This window comes from Xenopus laevis, chromosome 6L, assembly GCF_017654675.1.
Source record: "Xenopus laevis strain J_2021 chromosome 6L, Xenopus_laevis_v10.1, whole genome shotgun sequence".
Taxonomy (NCBI): domain Eukaryota; kingdom Metazoa; phylum Chordata; class Amphibia; order Anura; family Pipidae; genus Xenopus; species Xenopus laevis.
Window position 1 is genome coordinate 1,557,501 of NC_054381.1, and position 27,507 is coordinate 1,585,007.

General features: G+C 39.4%; 1 protein-coding gene across 3 annotated transcripts in view; it reads left to right on the top strand.

The window, feature by feature from the left end:
- Positions 1 to 27,507, top strand: part of btn2a2.L (butyrophilin subfamily 2 member A2 L homeolog) — a 93,870-nt gene that overhangs the window by 63,071 nt on the left and 3,292 nt on the right. The window contains exons 1-8 of one of the 3 annotated variants that reach the window (XM_041565187.1): positions 11,553 to 11,786; positions 19,019 to 19,118; positions 20,248 to 20,595; positions 21,878 to 22,153; positions 22,999 to 23,121; positions 23,582 to 23,602; positions 25,155 to 25,175; positions 25,735 to 25,755. In XM_041565187.1, coding sequence (XP_041421121.1) covers positions 19,046 to 19,118; positions 20,248 to 20,595; positions 21,878 to 22,153; positions 22,999 to 23,121; positions 23,582 to 23,602; positions 25,155 to 25,175; positions 25,735 to 25,755 — 883 coding nt within the window. In that variant the 5' untranslated portion in view covers positions 11,553 to 11,786; positions 19,019 to 19,045. 3 annotated transcript variants of the gene reach the window in all.

The following is a 27,507-nucleotide window of genomic DNA, read 5'->3' on the forward strand; positions in this document are numbered from 1 at the left end:
TATATAAATACATCCTAGATATTAAAAACCCACCGAGGGATATATTCCAACTCAAATGGGAAGAAGAGCTGGGAGTATGAATAGAGGAGACTGATTGGGAAAAGATTGTTTGTTTAGTGCCCTCAACTTCGTCTTGCTACAAGATCCAAGAACTCAATTACAAATTGTTAAGTAGATGGTATAGAACTCCAGCTAAATTGGCCAAGATATATAATACACTCCCACCAACATGTTGGAGATGTAACAAAGGGGTTGGGACTCTGTCTCACATCTTTTGGGGATGCCCAGGTCTAACAGACTACTGGTCTCAGATAAGAGATGTCATTAAAGAGATCACAGACGTGGAAATCCCAAATGCACCCATGGAGATACTTCTTCACCTCACCCCCAACTCAATTCGGGCTTATCACAAATCTCTTGTACCAATTCTGCTAGATACAGCTAAACTACTTATTAACTACTTATTCCCATAAATTGGAAACAACGCACACACCCCAGGTTGCTACATTGGATACGAATGATTATAGAGATTGAGAGATTCGAGGGATATAAAGCATCAACCACACAATATATAGAGAAATACAATCAGAAATGGTTTTATTGGGTACAGTTTAAAAATACAGACAAGTATAAAATGATGACGCAGATTTAGGTAACCACGACTAGGGAAGATTATTTAGAGAGGGGATATATTTCCTGATTGGGCCTGATACTCACGGGAAAACATAGACTCAGGGATTTTGGGACAGATCGATCTCCATGCAATAACTGATATATTCTAGATTTTACATGAAGATACGGTTAAGTGGGAGCTGAACTCTCTCGTCTGGAGGACCCAAGGACCCTCCCAGACCTGGAGGTAGGACCTATAACAGCCAATCAAAATGAATCATGACCTATAAGATCACATGACTTCCTCCTCACCACAGTTATTTTTTGTCCTACTGGACAGGGGGGTAGGATCTCCCTCCTCACTTTTTCTTTCCGGTCTGGTGGTTTCCTGGGTGTTTTAGTTCTGAGATCATTCTAGTTATGTCCTAGGGAGCTTTTTGTTTTTAACAGTTGCAGGATTTTTGTTCTTCCCCAGGTGGGGTTTTATATCATATTGCCATATTGCAGGTATTCCTCTAGTCACTGAGGGAACCTTTTAAGCAGAATCTGGTTATTCTTAATCTGTAATGTTTGTTCCTCTCTGTAATTTAGTGGTTGGTTTTGTAGCTCTTGTTGTTAATCGCTTACTATGTCCTAGGGCAGGTTGTTCATATTCTTGTGCCTTTTATCTACCTTTTTCAGGAGATATACATTTTATCAGCTCCCCTGTTGGATGGATGTGATGCTGGTCTTATTACTCAGGGCCTCCTTAGCATCAGTTTGGTTATTTCCTTATGTTTTGGGGAGTATGGGGCATGGCACGAGTGCTAACATTTCTTAAGTGCTAATATTTCATAAATGCTTAGAAATGGCAGTTAAACAAGGCAGTTCCATGGAACTAACTCCTATCTCTGACACTGCCTCACCTGCTGCCCTGTCCTATGGGGGCTACACCTTACTCATACTTACTCATACTTACTCATACTTAGTCATACTTACTCATACTTACTCATACTTACTCATACTTACTCATACTTATACTTACTCATATTTATACTTACTCATACTTACTCATACTTACTCATACTTACTCATACTTACTCATACTTACTCTTCCACCTGTTCCCTCTCTATCATTCTCCTCATTTGAGTCTCATTAGGCTCTTTTCTCCTGTTTCACTCTGCATTGCTCTTATATATCCACCACCAGGAGCAACTGCACAATTTCTGGACAACTTTGCTGCCTGGCTTCCTTACTTTCTTTCATCTAACATCCCATCCATCATATTAGGTGACTTTAATATACCCGTTAACAACATTAACAACTCTTCTGTCTCTAAACTTCTTTCACTAACCTCCTCCCTAGGCTTATCTTTGTGCTCAGACTCCCCCTCTCACTCCAATGGTAATGCTCTGGATCTCATATTTACCAGACTCTGTTCAACCACCAATTTTACTAACTCCCCATTTCCCCTCACTGATCACAATATGGTCACATTTCAACTCTCACTAACTCCCTCCTCACCCCCTGCTATTCCCCAAACACGTACTTACCGTGACTTGCAAGCTGTAGTCTCATCTCTCTTCTTCCTTTCACTCTCTTCACTCTAATATCTCAGCCATCTCATGTCCTAATGTGGCTACTACTATAGTCCTCTCACCACTGCCCTAAATGAGCTGCTCCTATAAAAACTAAACGTTCTAGACCCAAACCACTTCAACCTTGACATACTGCTCATACACAAGCTCCAAAGACATTCACTAGAGGGGGATGGGCCCTGGCTCGGGACGTGCAGCTGGGCCCTGCCCCCCTCCGTACACCCGGAAATGGCTGCATTTACAGCCGCATTTAGGTAAAAACACAGTGGTGGGAGCTGCTGAACTGAAGTGAAGTGCAGAGAGTGCGGCTGCTAAAACAGGAAGTGAGAGACCCTGCGGGAGACCCTGCTCATCCGGCTTCCAGTGAACCGTAGGGACAACAGCAGCAGAGAATGGAGAGTCATGTGAGGGGCGGAGCCACAGTGGGAGCTAGGATGGAGGAGCGGTCCTAGAGCCTTCCAGATGCACTGAAAGGTACAGTCGTTTATAATTAGTATCGCTCAGATACGGCCCACTTAAGCTAAATATAGAGCGGCCCTTTGGGGAATTGCCTGACCCAATAAATTGTTAGTCCGGGCCTGGCCTGGCCAGTCCTACACTCACTCACCCCTGGTCTGGCCAGTCCTACACTCATACTCACCCCTGGTCTGGCCAGTTCTAAACTCACATTAACAATGATCTGACCAGTCCTATACTCACACTCACCCCTAGTCTGGCCAGTCCTACACTCACACTCAAAATGGTCTGTCCAGTCCTACACTCACACTCACTCCTGGTTATATATATATATACTTTCCAATGAGTATTCACACTCCAAAGCTGCTGTTAATGGCGGGGTGCAAGGTAATTTTGTATGTATCAATTATCTTCAGACCAGCACTCCCTTTAAAAACTTGGTAATGTTATTGTTGCATAGTATCAAATACCTGACGTTTCGGGCCACATTTGGACCTTTTTCAAGGATGATACAAAACTTTAAAAACTCACATTAAATAACAAAGTGCTTCATCTCAAACCAATCAGTGCCCTCATTCAATCAGCATTTCAGTGTGAATCATGTGTTTCAATTAAGTGCCTATCACATATAGAGAATATCCATATATATTAAAATTAACAATTTCATGTCCATCATGTACATATCAACAGTGCATAAATATACATCTATGTATTTCCATAAAAAATATAAATACTTTGAATAAATATTTAATATTCCTGAATACACCGTGTCTGTGTTATAATTTAAAAGTTCAACTTGTAATACTTAAAAACATCCGCCTCCCTCTTCAATAGCATTTTCTCTATGTTGCCTCCCCTTGGGTGAGCTCTAACATACTCAATACATCTGAATGAAGAGGCATCATGTTTGGCCTTGGCCCAATGCTTAGCCACTGGCTGCTGGGCTATGTCTTGTTTCCCATCACTTTTGCTTCTATTTTTCATCCTATTTGGATCTAAGGCTGCCCTTATGCTTGACCTGTGCATGCCAATCCTTTCTTTTACTGGTCTTATTGTTTTGCCACAATAGAGCAATCCCCAAGGACATTTTATAATATAAATCACCATTGCGGTTTCGCAGGTCATTCGCTGCCTCACTGCATATTTTTTACCCGTGTGGGGGTGTGTGAAGTGGGTTCCTAAAATCAGTGTGCCACATATAACACAACCTTTACACTTGTGTTCTCCTGGACATCTATAATTTGGGACATAATTCTAGACCATGTGGAAGAGTGTCAGTACATGTTACATAGTTCTAGTATCAATTAACTTTATTATTATCAATGTACCATCACTTTGAATTAATTACCTCTTTAAAACATTTATTGTTTGTTGTAACTCTAATTCCATCTCTAAGTACCATTCCACAATTCAACTACATATATCATATTCAATGGTATATATATTTACCACCTATGTATTGTGATTACTTTAAATATAATGATGATGATGAACGATTTTACAACAAATGTTTTTTTTTTTTTTACATCAAGATATTGTAATTAATTATATTTTTGCAATCTATTTAATTTCAAAATTTTTAATGGAAAGGGTTAATTGATAGCATTCATCATTAGTAACTGTGAAACACAAGCAGGCCATTACCAGGGTAATGTTAATAACTTATTCTAGTCATATAGATGTATTCTGTTGAAAACAACAATTCTACTTACTCAGCAATTACTTATGTATAACTTCTCATGTTTTTATTTGTGTATATGTGTGCATGCTAAATAAATATATATATAAAAAAAAAAATCAGACAGCTTATATATAAATTATATTATAAATGTTATACGTTTACCAAATATTTATTATTGTATTTTCAATAGCATTTATACCATGATTATACACCACAGTCATCATACTGTTTTAATATAAAATATTTCTTTATTTGTGTACTCATATCTTCTATATTTTTGTTTCTTTCTAGATAACACCAACTTTACTTAATTTCTTCTATTCTTGGCTGAATCTTTTTGACTAGCACATGGGCATGTTTGTTTAAAAATCTACCAGATAGATTCAACAGCTGAATATTCAATTGCTGTACAATGGCTACACATGAGAACTATATCAGTGGTGAAGCTCACAGAGAAAAGCATTCATTACACCAACTCTGCTACAGTATGAACTTCCATCGTCATTGCATTGACTAAAAGTAAAATCTTGGACTGATGCTTTAAGAGACTATTTCAAAGACATTTCTACATTGCCATTCTATGATACACCATATCATCACAGGCTAGAGGACTAGTCCGAAGTGGTGCTGGATCATCTGGACATTGAATGGACTATGCATCTTCTCTGGATTTTCTCTATCTTCATCATTGAAATGCCTTTATATATACTGTATATGCATATTACTGTGTTAATAAGTCCACTGTGATTGTAGCATTTTGTATTTGTCTGGTAGAACCAATTTTTTTTCCCATTTTTAAATGTATTTTTTGTTTTCAGCCCGCAGTGCTAGCTTAAGGATTTTGCTTATATTAGAAGAAAAAAAGTGGGGGAATGTAGATATCAGGATTTTAGATTTAAGCCATAAATGGTTATTATCAAAGAACAAAATATTATAGAATAGGACACTGCCACAGAACAGCTGTGTTAGACTCTACACTTCAAGGTTAAAGGCCATTCTGTTATTAGAATGTAGAATGTTTGCACAGAACAAGGAATCCATCTGTTGTCTCATGTCACAAGTATAGAGCAAGGCCAAGCAAGAGACATCGTCTCAGAAACGACAGCAGAGATACCATTCTGGACACTGAGCTGACACAGTAAATTAACCTTATTTGGCCATTGTACTTAGACTGTGAGTCTGTCCCTAAGATGGAAATAGTGAGACAGTTATGCTAAAACAAGAATGATGATTGGATGCCTCTGGATCAGCCCCATGGAAGAAGAAATGGTTAAAATGGTCATCTGTTGTATCGCTTATTGTCCCCCAACGTCCTCACGAGCTTTCAGGGCGTGTGAGCTATTATTTAATACTCTGTATTGTAATACTCTGTATTAATGTATACCTCAAATAAAGCTGTCTGGTTAATTTCCTGAGAGAATCTGATTGGTTCAAGTCAGGCCCAGGGGGAACTTCGGGGCCAGGCTCGATTTGAGTAAGTATTTATTTAAATCCAAGAGGGACTTACTCATCATGGCTGAGAATCTTATATCCCTGGAGGACTATAGGAGCATAAATACGACAACTCTGACCTGTCATGTCTCTTGTCAGACTTGTCCCTCGGATCTAAGGAACTCAATTGCTCCTTCAAGTTCCTTGAGCGTGAGTAACTAAATCTAGATCTCTTACTCACTCTCCCTCTCAGCTGCTCATCCGTATCTACTACATCCCAGTGTTTCATCTGTTTTACCTCAGAACTTCTTAAACTGTATTGGCTGGTGTAGTAAATCTCACCTTTCGGTCGCGTTTATCTGGTTTGTTGGTTGTGTCTCCCACCTGCAACAATTCCTCACGATTTAAACTCTCTGCCCATTTCGATATGTTATCCATTGTCTCGAGTAGCCTCTTTGAGCAAATTTCTCACTCATAACCTTTAAATCCAGTCTCCTCTTGGAGATCTCACTGTCAATTCTGGCCGCCCGTAGCATTTGCGACTTGTTCCTGTCAGTCGACTTGGTAAATATACGTCTGTAACCTCTCTCCATTTTTGTATACTGTCACGTCTAGTGATGGGCGAATTTATTCGCCGAATTCGTGGCAAATTTGCGTGATTCGCTGCCAGCGAAGCGCCCGTGAAAATTGGCGGCAAAAATTCGCCGGCATCAAAAAAAAATTTTCCCGAAAGAACGGACGCCGGGGTCGAAAACGGGCGCCACCATCAAAAACTAGACGCCAGCGAATAAATTCACGAAACACCCGTGAAAATTCGCGGCAAAAATTCGCCGACGTCAAAAAAGTTTTTTTTTTGAAAAAACCGACTCCGGCGTCAAAAACAGGCGCCGGTGTCAAAAACGAGACGCCAGCGCCATTTCCCGAATTTTTCGCACGAAATTCACAAATTATTCGGCGAAGCGCAACGGCACAAATTCGCCCATCACTAGTCACGTCCAAGAAATTTTCGCTGTCCTTGCTGAAACTCCTCTTACGTTTTACTGGACTATCCAATTGATTTAATTGCTCCACAAATTCAATTAGTTCTCCAATGGGCCCCAACCATAAAAAGAAAATATCGTCGATATAGCGCCTGTAAAAAGCGCCATATCTCCGAAACAAATTATGTGAAAAAATGTGTTGGGTTTCAGATTCCTACATGAACGCATTGGCATATGTGGGAGCTACTCGTGACCCCATAGCGGTCCCAGTGCAGATAATATTGATTCTCAAACTTAAAGTTATTACGATATAAGATGAACTCCAGCAAAGACAGCGCAAACTCCGTTGGAGGACCCACATACTCGGGGTTCCACAATATCAAATTTCTCACAGCTGTTCCCCCCGCCTTATGCGCTATACAAGTGTACAAGCTTAGTACATCTAATGGAACCATCACCAGATCATTTAATGGTAAATCCACACTCTGTATCATTGTGAGAAAATCATTAGTGTCCTGCAAATAGCTCCCGATCTTCTGGATGCATGGTTGCACTAGATAATCAATAAAATGTGCAATATTCTCATTTAGAGAGCCTCGGGGAGATATCATAGGACGACCCGGTGGGTTTTCACTATTTTTGTGTACTTTCGGCAGCGTATAAATCACCGGTATGACCGGAAATGTTGGTATCAAATACTTATACTTGTTCTACGTAATCCAACCTTGCAATTTTGCCATTTTCAGTAAATTACACAGCTCTACTTTATATTTATCCACAGGATTAAATAACAATTTGCCATAATTGTCAGTATCTGATAGATGTGAAAGCAACTCGTTATGGTAATACGCATAATCCATAATCACTATCCCACCAGCCTCATCCGCATTGTGAATAACAATGTCCTTATTGTCCTTAAGGGTTTTAATTGCTTCTCTCTCCATCATAGTCCAATTGCCTCTCTTCTTTTCTTCTCTATCACAGTAAAGTTCAAACATATCGTTGTTAAGGAGACGGTGGAAAGTCTTGATGCTTACGGGGTCCTAATCACTCTTGTGTTTGAATATGTGTTCCAAAGGGTCTCTGACTTCACAATGGGGTTCAACTCCAGTATTGGCTCCCTGTGTAATTCCCCCAATGGCCCCACTTTGCATCTCTATAATCCCTCCATCACTGTTCTTATTCCCAAACTGCACTTTGTTATTTAATGTCAGTTTTTAAAGTTTTGTATCATCCTTGAAAAAGGTCTAAATGTGGAATGAAACGTCGGGTATTTGATACTATGCAACAATAAAATTACCAAGTTTTTAAAGAGAATGCTGGTCTGAAGATAATTGATATATATATATATAGAGAGAGAGAGAGAGAGAGAGAGAGAGAGAGAGAGAGAGAGAGAGAGAGAGAGAGAGAGAGAGAGAGAGAGAGAGAGAGAGAGATTTGTTTGCAAGGATCCGCACACCAATGTTATTTTCATCAAAAATAGTGTTTTATTTAGTACATAGATCCGACGTTTCGGCCCACATTTGGGCCTTTTTCAAGGATAATGTATGTAAATCAAAATGGTGCTTTTATACCTCTCCCCCATTTGAATCTGGCGCCAAAAGTGACGTCATTAACCTCCCAAAACATTTTTCTATCGCCCATAGTCCTGTAACTTGTATATTCCACGTATATAATTTTTCACCACTAGGTGGCACCGGTGCTCTGTGTGAATTGTCCATGAAGTGTCAAGTATGTTCTGTTATCTGTAAAAGTGATTACAAATTATATACATAGTGTCAAATAAACGACATAGTAAATAAGAAATAATGTGGCTCAATTTTTTTAAAAACAATGTTGTAATAAACTGGCCTTGAATCTAATCCTGTCTTTTGTCGTTTTTTATCGTTTCTTGTTCGCTGATCCAGTTACGTGAAAGTTCGATGTTATTACAGAAAACAATTTAGCACCAATTGTCCATTTAACCCACGTGGAGCCACACAATCTAATTGGAATATCCAAAAGGCGTCTCTTCTCAGCAGAGCCTTATTATAGTCACCAGCCCTTGGTCTCATGGGTATGTGGTCTATGGGAATCTGAAGGAACAAGGGCTGGGTCTGACTTCTGCCCAATGTTTCACAACTAACTGCTCAGATATTTCTTCTTTCTTTTCCTTTTTATCTTTCTCACTTATGTTTGGGTCTAATGCTGCTCTGATGCTTCATCTGTGAATCCCAATTCGCTCTTTCAATTGTCTAATGGGTTTTCCACAATAAATCAATCCACAGGGACATTTAATAATATATATCACCATTGTAGTGATACACGTCATCCTATGTTTTATTCTATATCTTTTCCCTGTTTGTGGCTGGTGGGAGTCATTTGCTAATATCAGGCTACTAAACATAACACAACCACTGCATTTATAGACCCCTGGTTGTTGTCTTTGCGGTTTTCTGTATTACGTGGAATATACAAGTTACAGGACTATGGGTGATAGAAAAATGTTTTGGGAGGTTAATGACGTCACTTTTGGTGCCAGATTCAAATGGGGGAGAGGTATAAAAGCACCATTTTGATGTACATACATTATCCTTGAAAAAGGCCCAAATGTGGGCCGAAACGTCGGATCTATGTACTAAATAAAACACTATTTTTGATGAAAATAACATTGGTGTGCGGATCCTTGCAAACAAATCTCTATATGAATTTTTGGACCCTGCGCCCACAAATATTAAGCAAAGTCCGGTCTTCAGAGTGCGGTCGTTTGACACAGATTATATATATATATATATATGCAAATTAGGGGTGGGAAGGGGAAAACGTTTTTTACTTTTTTTGTTTTGTGACAAAAAGTCATGCAGTTTTCCTCCCCGTCCCTAATTTGCATATAAAAATTCGGATTCAGTTTGGCCGGGCAGAAAGATTCGGCCGAATCTGAATCCTGCTGAAAAAGGCCGAATACCGAACTGAATCCTGGATTGGGTGCATCCATAAATAGAAGACATGATAGTACTGTACTTACATTGTGGGGAGGAATAGGCAAAGGTGGGCTTAAAGCAGAAACAAAAAGGTTGAAGAAGGACAGGTTCAAATATATCGATATATTAATTGTATAAATCTAATATTAGAGATATTTATAGCTATACAAATATATAGAGGAGTGAGGAGACATAGGGGTATTAGAAACTGAGAGGTGATTGTGGAATAAATCAACAGAGTGGAAATATCAATATAAATAAGAGAATAGAGTTAAAGATTCAATGAGACATTGGGACAAGGAACTGAAAGGGTCAATGTGCTTTGTGGCAAATGTCCTGGAGAAAATGATTGAAGGCAACTAACACCCAACTTGTACCTATAAGATTTAATTATGTGAAAATAAGTAATTACTCAGCTATTTATACACAAGTTCATTAATACTCTCTATCACTCACACTTTGTCACATGTGCATCTGCTCTCATTTTATTCTTCCTCACACAGAGGAGGAACAGGAAGTTTACTGAGGGAAGGGGAGGAGCAGGAAGTTTACTGAGGGAAGGGGAGGAGCAGGAAGTTTACTGAGGGAAGGGGAGGAGCAGGAAGTTTACTGAGGGAAGGGGAGGAGCTAAGATAGAATTGCATGAGAATAGGCAGCAAATTTAGCTGAATAAATTTGGCATGGTCCATTTTTGAAGGGGTGGTAACTCCTAGATTTAAGCCTTGCTTAATCTTGTGGCAGCTCTTTACTGGAGTTATTAAGAAATGTGCTCATATAACAAAGAACAAAACAAAAGAATAGGTTGGCAGGGGTCCCGGGTGTGAATCCGGCACCCACTGTCACCCACTATCTCCCTGTTACACCACTGGTTACATTTATTTTAGTGCATCAGTCACACATTAGGGTTTTGGCTGCTTCTCTTATTGAATCACAGACAGTATCAGGGGCCACATTGTGAGTCAGGACAGTGTGAGATGTGAGGCTACAACATATATTGTGTTCCCTAATACTCCCTGTGTTTGTTTGTCTCTTGGGGAACAGTTTGTCATTCAGTTACACATGTTGAAATAAAGGAATATGTAGCTATACACACATATATATACACACACATATATACACACACATACATACACACACATATATACACACACATACATACAAATACACATACATAGAGAGAAATACAGATGCACATACACGTGAGGGCACATTGACATTGAAACAAACCCAACACATTAACTAGAGAAAAAATGCCACAAACATACACAGGTACAAACACACACTGATAAACAGACACACACACTGATACAGACAAAAAACTGTTACAAAATAGAAACAAACAAAAAAAGTTTTTCTAGAAGCAGCTCAATCTCTCATTTAACTAATTAGAAGGGGCTGCAAATTCCCAAAGTCTTCCCAAGCTTTTATATATATATTTATTTATTTATTCCTAAACAATGTAGGGGCTGTTGCCCACAAATTTTGTAAAAACCGCAAAACCGAAAGACACACTAACACACATATATAATATATAACACATATATATTACACACAGATGTAACACACAGATATAACAAACATATATATATATATGTATAATATATAACACACATGTATATGACAAAGGCACAAGTCACATTTGTGGAATTACAGGCAGGTCATTAGGAGACACTTCGACTACTTTGTTGTAATGAAGTAACAGCAGAGAAAGCAGAGACAGTAGATACTGGGGTTCCTGAAATATAGGGGTGAATGTTTCTCAGCAGTGCTTCCTGGGTATGTTAATGTCTCATGATACACAGATTGCTTTACTGCACTGCTGACAGTAGGGGAGCACTTTATGGCAGGAGGGGGAGGAGCAGACATTCAGATGAGGCAGTTCAGCAGAGCTAAGGGGAGTCTGTGCTGCTAATAACCTGCAATCTCATCTGTGTGTGTCTGTCTGTGTGTCTGTCTGTCTGTGTGTCAGTAGTGTGTGTCTTTGTGTGTGTGTGTGTCTGTCAGTAGTGTGTGTGTGTTTGTGTGTAGGAGAGTTGGAAGATCCCATCTGGTGCTCAGGATCATTTCTCCGACTGCTTCTTACTAACGGTGAGTCATTTATTCCCCCAGATCTGTCTGATGCCCCCACTACTTGCCCCTCTCATGCTCAGACTAATTCAGTGATATATATGAGATATATTGTATCATTTCTATGTATAACATTAGCACAGCTCTCCGACACAAACACTAAAGGGAAAGTGAAAGTAACTTTCTAGGTTAAAGGGGCAGTTCTCCTTTAAAGTCTTACTTTCAATACTACACAAAAATTTTACTTTTTAAATATCTTTCTTTTTTAAATTCTTTTTCCTAAAATACAAGATTAAAAATAAAGGAGCTGCAGTCCCCCTTCTTCCCTAGTAGTAGTACAGTAAGCTCAGCCCCAGCTCTCTGAACTGTTACAGCTTTAACTCCAGCAACTCGTGTATCGGCTCATTACTGTTCCTCTATAACTGACTGAAATAAAGTATAAGAAATGTCAGGATTGTATCACAGTGTAACATGTAACTCTGAGCACAATACACAATATGAAATGAACTGGTCCCAGCAGGCAGCACAGCAGATATCTGTCACTAATATATACAAAGGCTGTTCATATACTCATTTCCCATTCGTTTCTGTAGAGCTGCAACTCCCAGCACTCCCAGATACCCTGTACTATTAACTTCCTAAAATTATTTTACCCTCATGAATGATCAGTATTTGTACAGGTTACAGTGGGAATTGTGCTTATAATGTATAGGAAGGATCACGTGTATCTGCCCCTGTATTTTATTTATTATTCGTATTTACAGTTACATTTATTTAGTCCCGCCTACTGTCAACTCCCGGGGACTCATTACTGTACATGTAGCCGGGAGTTCTTGGGACATGTCAGTTAAACAGGCAACATCACTGGAAAGATCTTATTGAACCCCAAGTTGTTCTGTGTGGGTCACATAGATAGGACCTATAGTACGACACAGGTAGGTGTGTGCAGAGCGAGTATGTGTATCAGGGTCTACTACATACTGCTACTAACATTGTACCCCTTAATATTAGCAGAGGTAAGTCCTGAAATACTCATATACGGAGAAATGCCAGGGACTTGTAGCGGCAGTCGGTAGCAGCAGTGCACCCCTACACTATCTGTCCCACTTACTTTCCTCACTTAATCCAGTTACATGTACAGTCCAATATATAATGTACTTTCTCTGTATAGTGGTACAGAGCATCACCAATAAGCTGGGGGTGTATTTACAGTAAGTGCCCCCTAGATAAGAAATCACTGGCTCTGAGAATAATAAAAAGATGTTGGTTGCTATGGGTTACTGCCTAAGGTCAAATTTGCTGTGTTGATAAATGAGCCCCAGTGACTTCAATAACCAGACTAGGGTCAGATTTATCAAGGGTCGATATTAAAATTTAGAATTTTCGAATTTGAATTTCTAATTTAACATTTTGACTTTTTTATGGCCAAAACTGTGAAATTCAAATAGCAAATTGTTAAAATTTGATTCGAGTTTTTAAAAATTCAAATTAGATTTTTTGAGATTTATCAAACACTGGCCCTTTAAGAACTCAAATTCGACTATTTGCCACTGTAAACCTGGAGTTGTTTGCAGCCTTCCTGACATTCGAGTTTTTTTCTGAAAAAACTCGAATCGAATTCGATTTGAATTCTATTAAAATTTTCGGGTCAGTCCTATTCACTCAAGTTTGCCAAATTAGATTGTATTTAAAAAAAATTGCAATTGATCGCATTTTGAGTTCATGGGAGTTTAAATAACTCCCACGAACTCGAAATTCGACCCTTGATAAATCTGCCCCTTAGACTATAAGCTCTTTTGTGCAGGGCCCTCTGAATCTCTTGTATCAGTTATTGGTTGTTTTTTGTATGTAAATCTGTATGTTTGGAGTTTACACTGATTTATTATACAGATCTGAGGAATATCTTACACCTGAATGTGGAACCTGAAAGACTAAGGGGCAAATTCACTAAGATTCACTAAGATTCGTAGTTGCGCCAGGCGTAACTTCGCCGCACTTCGGCACACTTCGCCAGGCGTAGTTTCGCCAGCGCTCCGCAAATTCACTAAAATCCGAAGTTGCGCACAGGGGTAGCGTAAGGTTGTGAAGTTGCGCTAGCGTTGATTCGCTAAGCGAAGTTACGCTAGCGATGATTAATTTGCATACGGCGCCAAATTCAAATTTCAATGGAGGAATACGTATCTGCACTACACAAGCCTGGGAAACCTTCAAATCATCAAATAAAATGTTTATTTTGCCCTACACATGTGCCCACTGTCTAGGTAAGTTGCCATGAGTCAGGAAATGTAGGGGGGAAGGAGGGGAGCCCCAAAATATTTTTCGATCTTTTTCAGCCTATCACCCATAATATAGAAAACACGCCAGCGTTTTTTGGGACTTAGAAAAAATGTGAACTTTTTTTGAAACAATCCCTATCTACTCTATTGCGCTTCGCCTGGTCTGAGGTGGCGAAGGAAGTCTAGCGTAAAAGGTAGCGTTCAGTACACTGCGCGCGTTAGTGAATTTGCGTAGTTACATCGCTAGTGAAAATTCGCCAGGCGTAAGGGTGCGAAGTAACACTAGCGAATCTACGCCAGCGTTCGTTAGTGAATTTGCGCAGTAACGAAAATGCCCAACGCTAGCGAATTGACGAATTTGCCCCTAAGTGACTGTGTATTGGGAATAATATGAGAGAGAAAGGGAAATGTTACTGTAATGTAGGAATAGCAGTAAATGAAATCAATTGATTATAAGAAGTGATTGTTGGCAGAACCTTTATATCTGATCAACTAAATGATCTGTAAGTCTTGTGGGAGAAGGAACCCCGTCATTAGCTCCAGTTAAATGTCAATAATGAAGTAACTTTACATTGGGGAGAACTAGAACAATATCATCTTGTGGTTTCTGTAAGGGGAGAAGGAAATATTTGCCCATAAAGTTCTTGTATAAAACCATAAAGTGACTCACATGGACTAATGAATAAATACACTGAACACTTTATGGATTGTATAAAGCTAAGAAGTTGGGGTTGTGTATAAAATAATAATAATATATTGGCAGTGTGAGGTGTAGTGACATAAAATGACGGCAAATGATGAGGCTGAACAAGTTACCCCAGTGATACAGTGCGGCTGTACATAGTGATACAGTGTATCTTTAGGACACAAAGTAAAAAGAATAAATGTTACAAATATAAATGTATCCAATGCTACTTAAAGGAGAAGCCAAGTCTAAATCACTGGGGTGCCAAATGTTATGCACAGGGCCGGGGCAGTTTTCTGCTGACAGGGTATCAGTTAAATGATTACAATCACTAGGGGTGCCTCACATTTAGGACTGTCACATATAAGAACCTTTATACAATGTCCCAATGTTCATAGTACAAAAGAAAATCACAATTGGCCATTGGTTTGTACTTTCCCCAGTGTGTGAGGAATTGTACAAATAGCCACAGATCTCTGGATTGTGTTACACACAGAAGTGACAATAAAGCAAAACACACACGTCTGTATAAACATCAAACCTCACCAGTAGAATCACTGATAGAATTGGTGACCCACGTGCTCCTGCCCCAGGCCCTCGGCTCAAGGGAACGGACAGACCTTATGTACGAAAGCAAAATGTTACACAAGGGACTCAAATGGGTCAGACATGGATCAGACTGATATTTAGGAAGAATAGAAATTTTTATTTGTATAAACAACTCATGCCTGATGCGTTTTGTGTCTAAGACACTTTTTATACAAATAAAAATTTCTATTTTTACTTAATATCAGTCTGATCCATGTGTGACCTATTTGAGTCCCTTGGTGTAACATTTTGCTTTCACATAGAAGTGACCTGCAGAATAATGTGAATGGAATAATGTCTATAACCTTGTGCTTCATTCACACATATAATATACGGAGCGGCCGGAGGCACAGCCCATACTGGGGCCCTCTGATTAGCACATGTTCTATGGCCAGGGCTGGGGTCACTGATCTTTGCACAGAGCATGAGATTTGTAATAAGTGAGTAGCCAACACTCTACTACTCTTACTGCTCATGTACTTGCACCTGAGGACTAGTAAATCCCCCCTTTGTTGTCTAAATATGGATTTACTGAATGACATTACTCCAAGTAACCCCAATACAATGGCACTGGGAACTTTCTTCTTTCCCTTCCCATTCTGAAACTGTAGTGCAGGGTTCTACTCAGTATAATAATAATAATAATAATAATAATGATAGTAATAATAATAATAATGATAGTAATAATAATAATAGCATTTGCAGCTGCATCTAGGAAAGAGCAAGAATACGAAGGCAAATCAGAAAACCATAAAAGAAATAAAGACCAACTGAAAGAGAACTGAGAATAGGTCCATGTATAACACAGTGACAGTTTGTTTAAAGGTAAATGCCCCATGTTACTGGGAATCCAATAGAAGCAAAGCAAGAAGCAGTGGGATACAAATATACAAATAATATCTAATATAGATTTAGAGAATAATTATGGCTCTAGTGTATCATATGATGATAATTTACACTACAAACATAATTATTCTCTAAATCTATATTTCCAAATAAAGTTACACATAAGTATAATCCCAGTGAGAATGAGGTGAGGCCCCAGTATATGGGACACTAATAATAGATAAAGATTTGGGGTGTAGGGATAGATATTTGTGGGTCCCAGTAGGAATCAGTAGTTCTGGTGCAGGTGAGTCAGTAACAAGTAGTAACAAGTAGTGAATGAGGTGTCAGTAATTATAAGGGAGGGGACAGACTGAATTACCAGTTCAAGTTCAGCAGCAACAACAGTCACACCCCCACCCGCCCCCACCCACTCACATGTCACGTGTCAGATCACTGGGTGTCAGCTACGGCCGGGGGACAGGGTGCTCGGTGGCCCCAAACCTTTCCCTGTGATCAGGTGAGTTACTGGAACTTGTCCCTTACACATCGGACATTCCCTGTGCCCAGAGCATTGCAGGGGGGGAGGGGGGGGAGGTTAGTAAATAGGACAAAGAGAGAGAAAGAGAAAGTGAAAGTAACTGGGTTTTACATTTTACATTTCAACTCTTTTCTTTTTAGCAGATAAATTCTCTTTTCAGTCTCCACAGGGGGAACCAACAGTGACGGCCCCAGGGTTTGATTGGGATTTAGGGTTTGCTGGAGGGGTAACAACAAAACATGGACCCCCCACCACTAACGTCACCAACCACTTTGTTCCTACAGTTTAAAACTCACATTTATTTCAAATTCATGAAAATTTGACCTTGTCAGTACAGTCAATACAATCAGTAGAGTCAGTAGAGTCAGTACATTTAGAAGAGTCAGTAGAGTCAGTAGAGTCAATACAGTGTATTTCTCCCTCATTGACATGTAATTATATTTACTTATTATCTGTAGCGCAGGGAACATTTGTCCACAGCCCCAAATACCATGGGGGTAATTTTACAGAACCACATCCTTCCCTGGTTGGAATTAGACACACAAAGTTTATGTGCATTTAAAACTGACACAGTGGTCCCCTCTTTTATTGGGGGGGTTCCTTCTGTTTGGTGAGGCATTGCCCTCTAGTGGTAGGAAACTGGCAGTGATTAATGAAAACACAATTAAAGGGGTTGTTCACCTTTAAATTAACAGTCAGTAGGATGTAGAGAGGGATATTCTGAGACAATTTGCAATTGGTTTTCATTTTTTATTATTTGTGTTTTTTTACTTATTTAGCTTTTTATTCAGCAGCTCTCCAGTTTGTAATTTCAGCCATCTGGTTGCTAGGGTCCAAATTCCCCTAGCAACCATGCACTGATTTGAATAAGAGACTGGAGTATGAATAGGAGAGGCCGGAATAGAAAGATGAGGAATAAAAAGTAACAATAACAATACATTTGTAGCCTTACAGACTATTTGTTTTAAGATGGGGTCAGTGACCCACATTGGAAAGTTACAAAGAGTCAGAAGAAGAAGGCAAATGTTGCTCAGAAATACAGACAAAACTATAGATAACTGCGCTGATAGACGAGCTTTTGAGGTGCCAGTAAAATAAAAGACTTGTAGCATCAGCATTAGAGATGCACATCATCCCACGTATTCATCACGCACCACAAGTTCTATCGTGTGCCCTCTCGCCAACCAGCACCTCATTTTGCTATTTACCACTTTAAAATAATCCTCCAATGAGAATCTCAGCTGATGTGAGTAACTCTGGCTCCATGTTGTTTGTTCTGCAACTGGAGTTGGAAACATTAAGCCCAGTTTCAGTGAACAAGTCTGTCCTTTATCCCCATGTCTCAGTCCAGTGTCATATAATGAAAGAAATATATAATTCTCTGTGTATGTGAGATAAGAGCAAGATGTCTGACATGTGCTGGGAATCAGTGTTCTTGTTGGTTACTTATTTTGCATTTATAATGACGTTCTTAGATCATTAGAATTCTCAATGGTGAATTTTCCTTCATCTAGAAATAGGTTTTTCAGCAACTTCTATAGAAACTAGGGGACTGTTGTAGCTGGGTTTACATCCCCTTTAAAGCCTCACAACAGTAGGGCAAGATGGAGACAGTAAGACAAGATGGAGACATTAGGACAAGATAAAGACAGTAGGACACAATGGAGACAGTAGGACAAGACAGGGACAATAGGGCAAGAAGGAGACATTAGGGCAAGAAGGAGACAGTAGGACAAGACAGGGACAGTAGGACAAGACAGAGACAATAGGGCACGTAGGAGACAGTAGAGGAAGATGGAGACAGTAGTAGAAGACAGTGACAATAGGACAAGATGGAGATAGTAGCGTAAGGTGGAGACAATAGGACAAGATAGTAACAGTAGGGCAAGATGAACACAGTACAGCTAGATGGAGACAGTAGGGTAAGGTGGTGACAGTAGAGCACAGTAGACAAGATAGAGACAGTAGGACAAGCTATAGATAGTAGGGCAAGATGGAGACAGTAGGGCAAGATGTAGACAATAAGGCAAGATAGAGACAGTAGGACAAGATGGAGACAGTAGGACAGTGTAACATATGGGAAAGTTGGTGAAAGAAGGGTAAGATGTTGGTAGTTTGGTAATATTGAGACAATAGGGAAAAATGCAATGGTAGAACAAGAATGTGATTTTAGGAAAGATGGCGACTGTATGACACTGTGGCCCTCCATCTGTCAAATTCCGGCACCACTGGCACCTAATGCCCACTCATCCTCTAGTAAATTTTGCTGGAGAAATATGACCAAGTGCAGCTGGAAAACTTTACGTTGTGACTTGTATTTATTTATTTTTTTGTGCAGATTTTTTGTTGTTGTTGAAAGAGCAAGATGACTGCACTCAGTATTAAGCTGTTATTCACAGTCTCTATCACAAGCTCACTCATCCAGACTTCACTGTCAGGTAAGTAACCAGCAGTAACTGCCCATACCAACAAACAATATGGAAGTCTAGTGGGCACTTATTAAGGATCAGCCTCCTGTAGTGGATATGAGATATAAAGGAGCAGCAGAGGGGCAAGGGTACAACATGTAACAGAATTGGTACATATTGATTCCAATGGAGGCCATAGATCATGCCCCAGTGTAACATTCTCAGCACTGATGCCACCACTTAAAGGGCATGTAAAGGCAAAAATATAAAATCCCATTTTTACTTTCTTTAATGAAAAAGAAATCTATCTCCAATATACTTTAATTAAAAGATGTCTACAGTTTTTATCATAAACCTGACTGTATGCAGTGCAATTCCCCCTTCTTTTACTGCTGTTGATAGGAATTGTCAGATGGTCCCCAACTGCTGTGCAGGTAAACGATCATACTTTCAAATGGCAGGGGGAGCCCCCCCACCTTACTTCCCAGAACTCGAGCAGCATTGTTGGATTCCCTGTAGAGATTTGTATCCAGAGACACAGTGCAGTCTCTATATTATGATTATTAATCAGTCTTGCTGTATTGGCTTCTATGGCAGATATTATTTGGCTTGTGCTGTTTTGATAATTTATGACGATCCCTAAGCTTAACCTCCCAACTGAAGCCCAGACCACACTGAGCATGTGCGAGTCTTGATATTGCAGAAATGTCTAACAAAGTTACAAGATGACAGCCCCCTGCGCCAACTTTGAAAGCATAAATCATTTGTCTTATTAGGCTGCTGGTGCAGTAAGTTCATGTTTATATTTAGCATACATAATACAACATTTCTAACATTATTCTATTTTAGACTTTAGTTGCCCTTTAAAGCCTGACCAACAGGCAGCATTAGTTTCCTCTTCTCCATACACAAGTACAACGTTTGGGGCCACTCATAAACATGTCTGGGGCCCACACAGGAGGAAAACCCCCACTTTGTCAAACCTGGTCTACAGGGTGAATGCAGAATGAGGAGGTCAAAAAAGTGCCCTGGCACTAAAACTTAGCCTGAAAGTTGGCAGAATCACTGCACACAGTAACTAGAACCATATAACAATATATAAAATACAGTAGGGTGATATTTCCCTAAATAGTTTTCTAATACATATTCTGTTCTCCAGAGAGGTTCCAGGTCATCCCCACCAAGTCCCCAGTAACCGCCATCCTTGGCTCCAGCGTTGAGCTCAACTGCCATCTGTTTCCTGAAATGAATGCTGAAAAGATGGAAATCCGATGGCTACGAAATTCCTTCCGTCCCTACGTCCACTTGTATCTGAATGGGGAGGATAACTACAGGGAGCAGATGGAGGAATTCCGAGGCAGGACAGAGTTCCTCAAGCAGAACATCAATAGGGGGATCGGGGCTCTAACTATTCACAAGGTGCAGTTGTCGGATCAGGGATTGTACACCTGCTATTTTGAGTCAGAGAGCAATCATAACCAAGCACAAGTGGAACTCAAAGTAGCAGGTAAGTACATAACTCCTTGGTCTAAAATCAAACAATTCTTCTCAGCATAAATATAAGAGAATTTATGGCATTGATGCAACTGTCATGTATTCCCATCTGGCTAAACACCTACTGTCAAGTGTGAGGGTTGTCACCTTTCCTATGAGTGAGGTCCAGACAGGGGCCAGTTGACATTGGAGTAGAATTGATGATGTTTGGGTGGAGCAACGATACAGGTATTTGGCATCAGTGGGTGGGGATTTAACATATCAGGCATTAATTGGCTTACATTTGAGTCAGTCTGGAAGAGTTTCAGACCTTTAAAACCCAGACATGTAAATACTAGATGGGTGGCAACCCTAGTGTGGTGCTCTAGATAATTGAAAGAGGCTAATTTTATTGCTCTTTTCAATCCCACAAATGGGTGATGCTAAATAATGCAACAAGCAGTTACACCAAATACAAGCTACTTGTAATAACATTTGTTGTTTTCTTGGCTGCTCCCAAACTTTCATCCAGAAGTCAGCCCCCCCCCCTGGACCTCAGAAGTAGGTGTTTCTATGCCAATATGGAGCAGATCAGTTCCACACACAAGGGGTTATTTATCATTTTGCCTCAATATGAGAAAATAGCTTTCTCTACTTTCTCTGATAGTTGTGGTAAACCCAGATTAGATAAAGCCATTCCAGATCTTTCATCTTGAAAACCACGATTGTAGGAAGGGTTGCATTTCAGTTTAGTCACAATTGTGCACATTATTTAATGCATAACAATCCAATTTTACTAAATGTCTCCAAAGTGTTGATTTGCACACTTTCCCAATCCAACAGTCTGTCAACCTCAGTAGGATATCTTACCTTGGGGTATTTAGGGTAACTAAACAGATCTTTGGGTCTGGTTTATAACAAAGGGTGCAAAATAGATGATATGTAACCCCTTCTGCTTTCATGAAGCAGGACATGTAACTAGATTTTCTATACATTTCTATACATTTTTCCCACTGAAGGGAATCTGGGAGAAACTATGCTGGAAAACTCCATATTGAATGGGCTCCTCTAATGATCTCCTGAGCTTGGCCAAGGGCTCCCTTCACTTCTCAATATGACATGATTGGATTATAATCCAGTATGAACATGTAGTAGATAAATCGGTCAATGCATCAAAAAGTAGGACAGAACTTCTCTAGTATGAGGTTCCTATACTGTACAGACAACTAAACTTACAGTTCTGGCAAGGACCTGGGTTCTCTGATACATCTGTTCCTCTATGGTGTTTTTTCATCACTTATTTATTTATCTTCCAGCCATGGGCCTCCATCCTTTCATCTGGGTTGAAGATTACCAGAATGGAAAAATAACGCTAAACTGTGAATCCAGTGGTTGGTACCCTAAGCCCACAGCAATGTGGCAAGATGAATCTGGGACCCGGTTGGAATCAACGGAGAAGATAAATGTCACTGGAGAAACGGGTCTGTTCCACGTCACCTCTGCTATCAGTATAGAGACCCAGGACAAGATCTCCTGCTATGTTAGAAATGACCTCCTGGAAGATGGCAAAGAGTCTTCTATTAAGTTTGCAGGTGAGCAGATATGCTCCCTTTGCTTGTTCTTCTGCAGCAAAGCATTGTCCTCAACTGCTACTCCCATACCGTCTACTGCAACTCCCATACTATACTCTGCTACTCCCATAACATCAACTGCTACTCCCATACAGTTAACTGCTACTCCGATATTGTTCACTGCTACTCCTATATAGTCCACTGCTACTCCCATACAGTTAACTGCTACTCCGATATTGTTCACTGCTACTCCTATATAGTCCACTGCTACTCCCATACAGTTCTCTGCTACTCCAATATTGTCCACTGCTACTCCCATACAGTTCTCTGCTACTCCAATATTGTCCACTGCTACTCCCATATAGACCACTGCTACTCCAATATTGTCCACTGCTACTCCCATACAGTTCTCTGCTACTCCAATATTGTCCACTGCTACTCCCATATAGACCACTGCTACTCCAATATTGTCCACTGCTACTCCCATATAGTCCACTGCTTCTACCATACAGTCAACTGTTACTTCCATACAGTCCATTGTGTCCTTGCAGGGCACTGCTACTAATACTGTTCACTGTTACTCCTGCTTCTTCCATACTGAGGACCTTTTTGCTATGAATTATATCTTGGAGATTTGATTGAGAAATTGAATTTTCATACAGTAACTCTAAATTGCTGTTTTTCATCGTCTCCATAATGATATCAAAGAGTTGGCATTCTAAAAAAGGGAGCCTTATTTATGGATTAAGACAGACTTGTTTGGCAGAAAAAAGGGTCCCTGGGAAAAGTCTGTATGTTTGTTATACAATGAGGAACAAGTGAGAACCTAAAGTAGCTTCTCTACATTAACAATATTTTGTTTCCAGAGTCTTTCTACTGGAGAGTGGATCGTAGTGGGATCTCTCGTTTTGTTCTCATGGCTTCTTGTTTGGCTGTGGCACTTATAACGATTGGGGTTACTCCTCAAGTAGTGCGCATGTTGAGAATAAGTAAGTATTATTAAGTGTACAACACTCCTCTGGCTCAAGGGTTCAACATATATAACAATGATCGTTTAAGTAGTACAACATGGGTTTTTGTTTTGTGGAAGGCAACCTGAAAGCCTGAACCCTTAGAATACCCAACCTTGTCCAAAATCTTTCTTAATTTTACCTAGTAAAGAAGCAGAGAGTAAAGCACCCTATTAACTATCTTTCACATAGTCAGAAGGAGTTTCCCCCCTATAAGTTCCTTCTCAAGTATTTAACAAAGTATATTGTTCTTATTAATGCAAAGATCTCCTTCAGCAGAAGCCTGTGGCAAATGTAAGTGGGGTATTGTGGTGTAAAGTACCTTAAAACATGAACATGTGTTTCATTCACTGTAACTCTGACTCTATAATTGGTTCCTACTCATAGTGAAAAGTTCCTGATTTTAAGACTTGATTGTTTTTTTTTGTTGTTCTTTTAGGAACTCTCCAAAATGATATGGGTAAGTTGTCAATAAAAACAAAAGATCAGTCCACATGTTAAATCCTTTAGGTACCAGACACTGGTTGAGTCTTTGCCATAACTAAGAGCGATATCAGTGCAATATTGAGTATGTATTAACCTTCCCTGGGAGATAATGAGTTACTTCCCCAGACTGGGGCAATTACATGTAACAATGTGGAGCAGGGAACTTTGCTTTTGACACCTCCTCCGATGAAGCGCCCGAAACGCGTCAGGAGGGAGTGGTTTAACATAAGGTAGGCAGACTGGGGGAGAGACACTGCATTGTGGTGTGTTATGCTAAATTGCTATGTTTTGATATATTTATGTGAATTTTACTATGGATGAATTGCACAAATAAATAAGACACTTTGCATGTCTTTAATTCAAATGGAACTTTGGTTTTGGCACAGAACAGAAAAGCAGGAGGATCTGGATGGTTCCTTGCAGGAGGTGGTGTGTAGGCCAAGTAGTGACAATGGAATGATGATTTGGAGCAAACGTTTCATGGGAAGAGTAATATGTCTAAACCTGTGTAATATGAATAAAGTTCCAGCTGATCTGTAAGAATTGATCCAAGGCAAAAGATAAATCCCAGTCTCCATAACTAATAGAACTAATAGGGAAGGCCTGGATGGTAATAAATGTCTGTTGGGGTGTAGCGCTCACTTTACTGATTGAGTGTTGAACATTAGAGAGTCATATTACTTACCCATACTCAGTTGTTAGTGGAGTAGGGTCCTGGCATTATGACAAAATAGATCTCTAAGACTCTTACCCACAACAATACAATTGGGGATCATTATATGGGTTACATCACCTTTTTATGAAGGCTCTAGATAATGTAATAGAGGACAATGCCTTTAAATGAACCAACCCCTTTAAAAAACCATCACATGGTGGCGCGATTATAGCCCAATGGAGACAATGATTGTTGACTGATACAGATGCAAAGTAGTAGCGCCACTGATACCAGAATCCATCTGATTGCAGCATGGACCAGTAATTTCCAATGAACGACTGACTCACAGCATGACGCGGTCATTTGCCGTAGTAAAAATATTTAGTTTAAGGGATCACAACCATAAGCCACTTATATCTCTAAAATATGATGAAATCAGGATTAAGAATCACTACAGTTTGGTGCAGGATTGTATTAATGACTGTTCCTTTAATGAAAATACATTTAGGGCTATGGTAAATAGTTTATTTCTGAGTGGTTAATAGCTACACAGCTGGGGGACAAAACAACCAAAATTGTTCCATAGTGGGTTTTATTGGTTCACTCAGACTTATGTGTTTCCTGGTCAGATCACCTGACTTGTGACTGACACTGAGACCAGTATAGAGAAATCTCACTCATATTGACATTGAATCTCAAACTGCTCGGAAACTTGCCAGCCTGTGCCCCCCACTTGTTCCTACGAGGAATGAGAGAAGATCTTATATTGGCTGCTACGATGTACGTTTTATTAAAATATTAATTATGACCCAATACATGTGTAAAAAAATCCAATATAAATAACTATAATGTTTCCTTTTTCCACTCACAGGAAAACTTTCAGATAAAGTGGGTAAGTGGCCAAGCGAATATCTTGGGGGCCTGTATTTAACAAATAGTCCTACTTGTCTGGCTCCAGTCAGTGCAACACCAGTAATCACAGAGTAGCCCATATACACATTAAATACTGAAGGGATAAGATATCATGGGGTTGGGGCCCATTTATTTACTTAGCCTAATTGGGGGATACAGTCAAATTTTAAATGGACTCAGTAAGAAGCAATTAAGGAGGCATGGGTTGGGTTCCAGTAGATAAAAGTTGATAGTAACTCTACTTTGGACTTCTGGTGCTCCCTAGACAATGAGGTGACTGTTGTGAGATGTTCTCCAGTATAGGTGCCGAATATCTCAAGTGCAGATGCCAATAGCAACCAATCAACAATTAATTTTACTTTTAAACAGTCATTGAGGCTTGTAGTGTAGAATTTTTCCACCGGGATCCCACTTACAGTAGAAGACTGGAAGAAAAAAGTGTAGGAGATGCTGAATTGGTCACAGTTACACGCTCTTATAGTTATTCTCTGCTCCATGTCATTGCTCTTAGTAATTTGCTCTTCTTTCCTCTTCCTCAGACAAAGTTTGGATCCGAGCACGTAAGTACTGACACATTTGGAACTTAGGGGCACATTTACTAAAGTGTGAGTTTTCTCTTCATCTAACGCCATCAAAGTTCACCAGGTGTATTTTCACAACACAACTTACAAAAATTGTAAGTTCACATTTTCAAGAGAAACGTGGTGAATTCTTTTCCTGCCGTAAATTGTCTGTGAAAATTCGCCAGTATATATTATCCATACAATTGTGGTGGGGAAAGTTCTCTAGAGAATCTCTAAAGAACTTTCACCTTGAAGAAAATTAGCATGAAAAGAGCGATGTGGATACTGAGATTTAAAAGCGCTGCTCTATCTTTATAGTGGTATTTCACCACCTGGAGAAATTATTCTTGGAAAAAATACATTCTTGTGCTCTTAGTGAATTGGAGGATTTTCACTGGAAATAGTTCATCTGTAAAGAGAATTGTCACCACTGCAAATGTAATTCTCCAAAACGTGGTGTATTCTCCTTAAATTGGTGATGTTGAGGGACATCTTCTTTTTTGGTGAAACTACTAAAATTTTTACTTTCACCCTTTAGTAAATATACCCCTTGGAGTGAACTCCAGTTGCCCTCTGACATCTCCATCTCATATATTCCCATCCCCCAATTCCTAAAAGCAGCTCCAGGATTAGTAATTCTGTGGATAGGAATGTACAAGCGCACTGACTATAGGAATAAATCTCTGCACTAGGAGACCTACAGCATCTTTGAAGGCCAAAACAGAGTTCTTCTTGTTTGCCTGAAAGTTCAATCAATCCTTACTGGCTGGACAATTGTACCAAATGTGGAACCTATTCATGTTTTTCTTTTCACCCCAGCAAGGAAATAGTAAGGGAAGGGTCCGTATTTAATCTGTAGCCACTTCTTCCAGGACTTTCCTTTCCATTCAAAGGCTTTGTCTTTAGCTCCTCCTCATATGTTTATATTTGCAGAATTGTTGACGACTCTTTAAGAATTTTAAGATGTTTCTGTCAAATTATTAGATTTGTTCATTATTGTAGTTTTTCTCTTTGAAACCAAAAACTGTTGTGGGCATCAACTGAGGCCACAGATTGTGGCTGACAACCAAGCTATTCTAGAATTTTCTATAGAAATTAATGTAATTATAACACTTTTCCAAATTACAGACTCGTTTAGATACTTGTGAATTCCCCCTTTGATTTAGGCGACTAGGGGCATTTACCAAGGCACATTTTTAGGGGGCAAGGTTATTAAAATTGAAATTCAACTTAGTGTTGCACGTCAAGTTTTTTTTTGCTGGTTTTTGAGTTCAAGTTTCCAAAAACGTCATTATTTAAGATTTATTAAGCACAATAAAAAATTCATCACCCAAGCTGGTAAATTCCCACAAAAATCAAACACTTTCATATTTTGTGGTTTTGGAATTAAGTTGAAATTTTGCAGACAAGAGCAGAACATGTTATTAGTAAGATTAGGGTTTTTTTAACATGATTTTGAGTGGATTGAGTTTTTGAGGTTCAAGTTTTTTCTTAAATAAGTGAACAATCAAGATATTTGAGTTATTGTAATAAATTCAGAACTAAAAAATTCAAACTAAATCATTTGAAAATCCTAATTTTGATGAACCAGCCTTCCCATTTGAGAATAGAAGTAAAATTATTATAAACACGGTAGGAGCTTATATATTTTTCAAGATAATAAATCTTGAATATTTGCAGAAACTTGAATTTCAAATTTATAATTTTTACAAGAAAGAACCTCATATTGCTTCAAAAACCTACATTAAA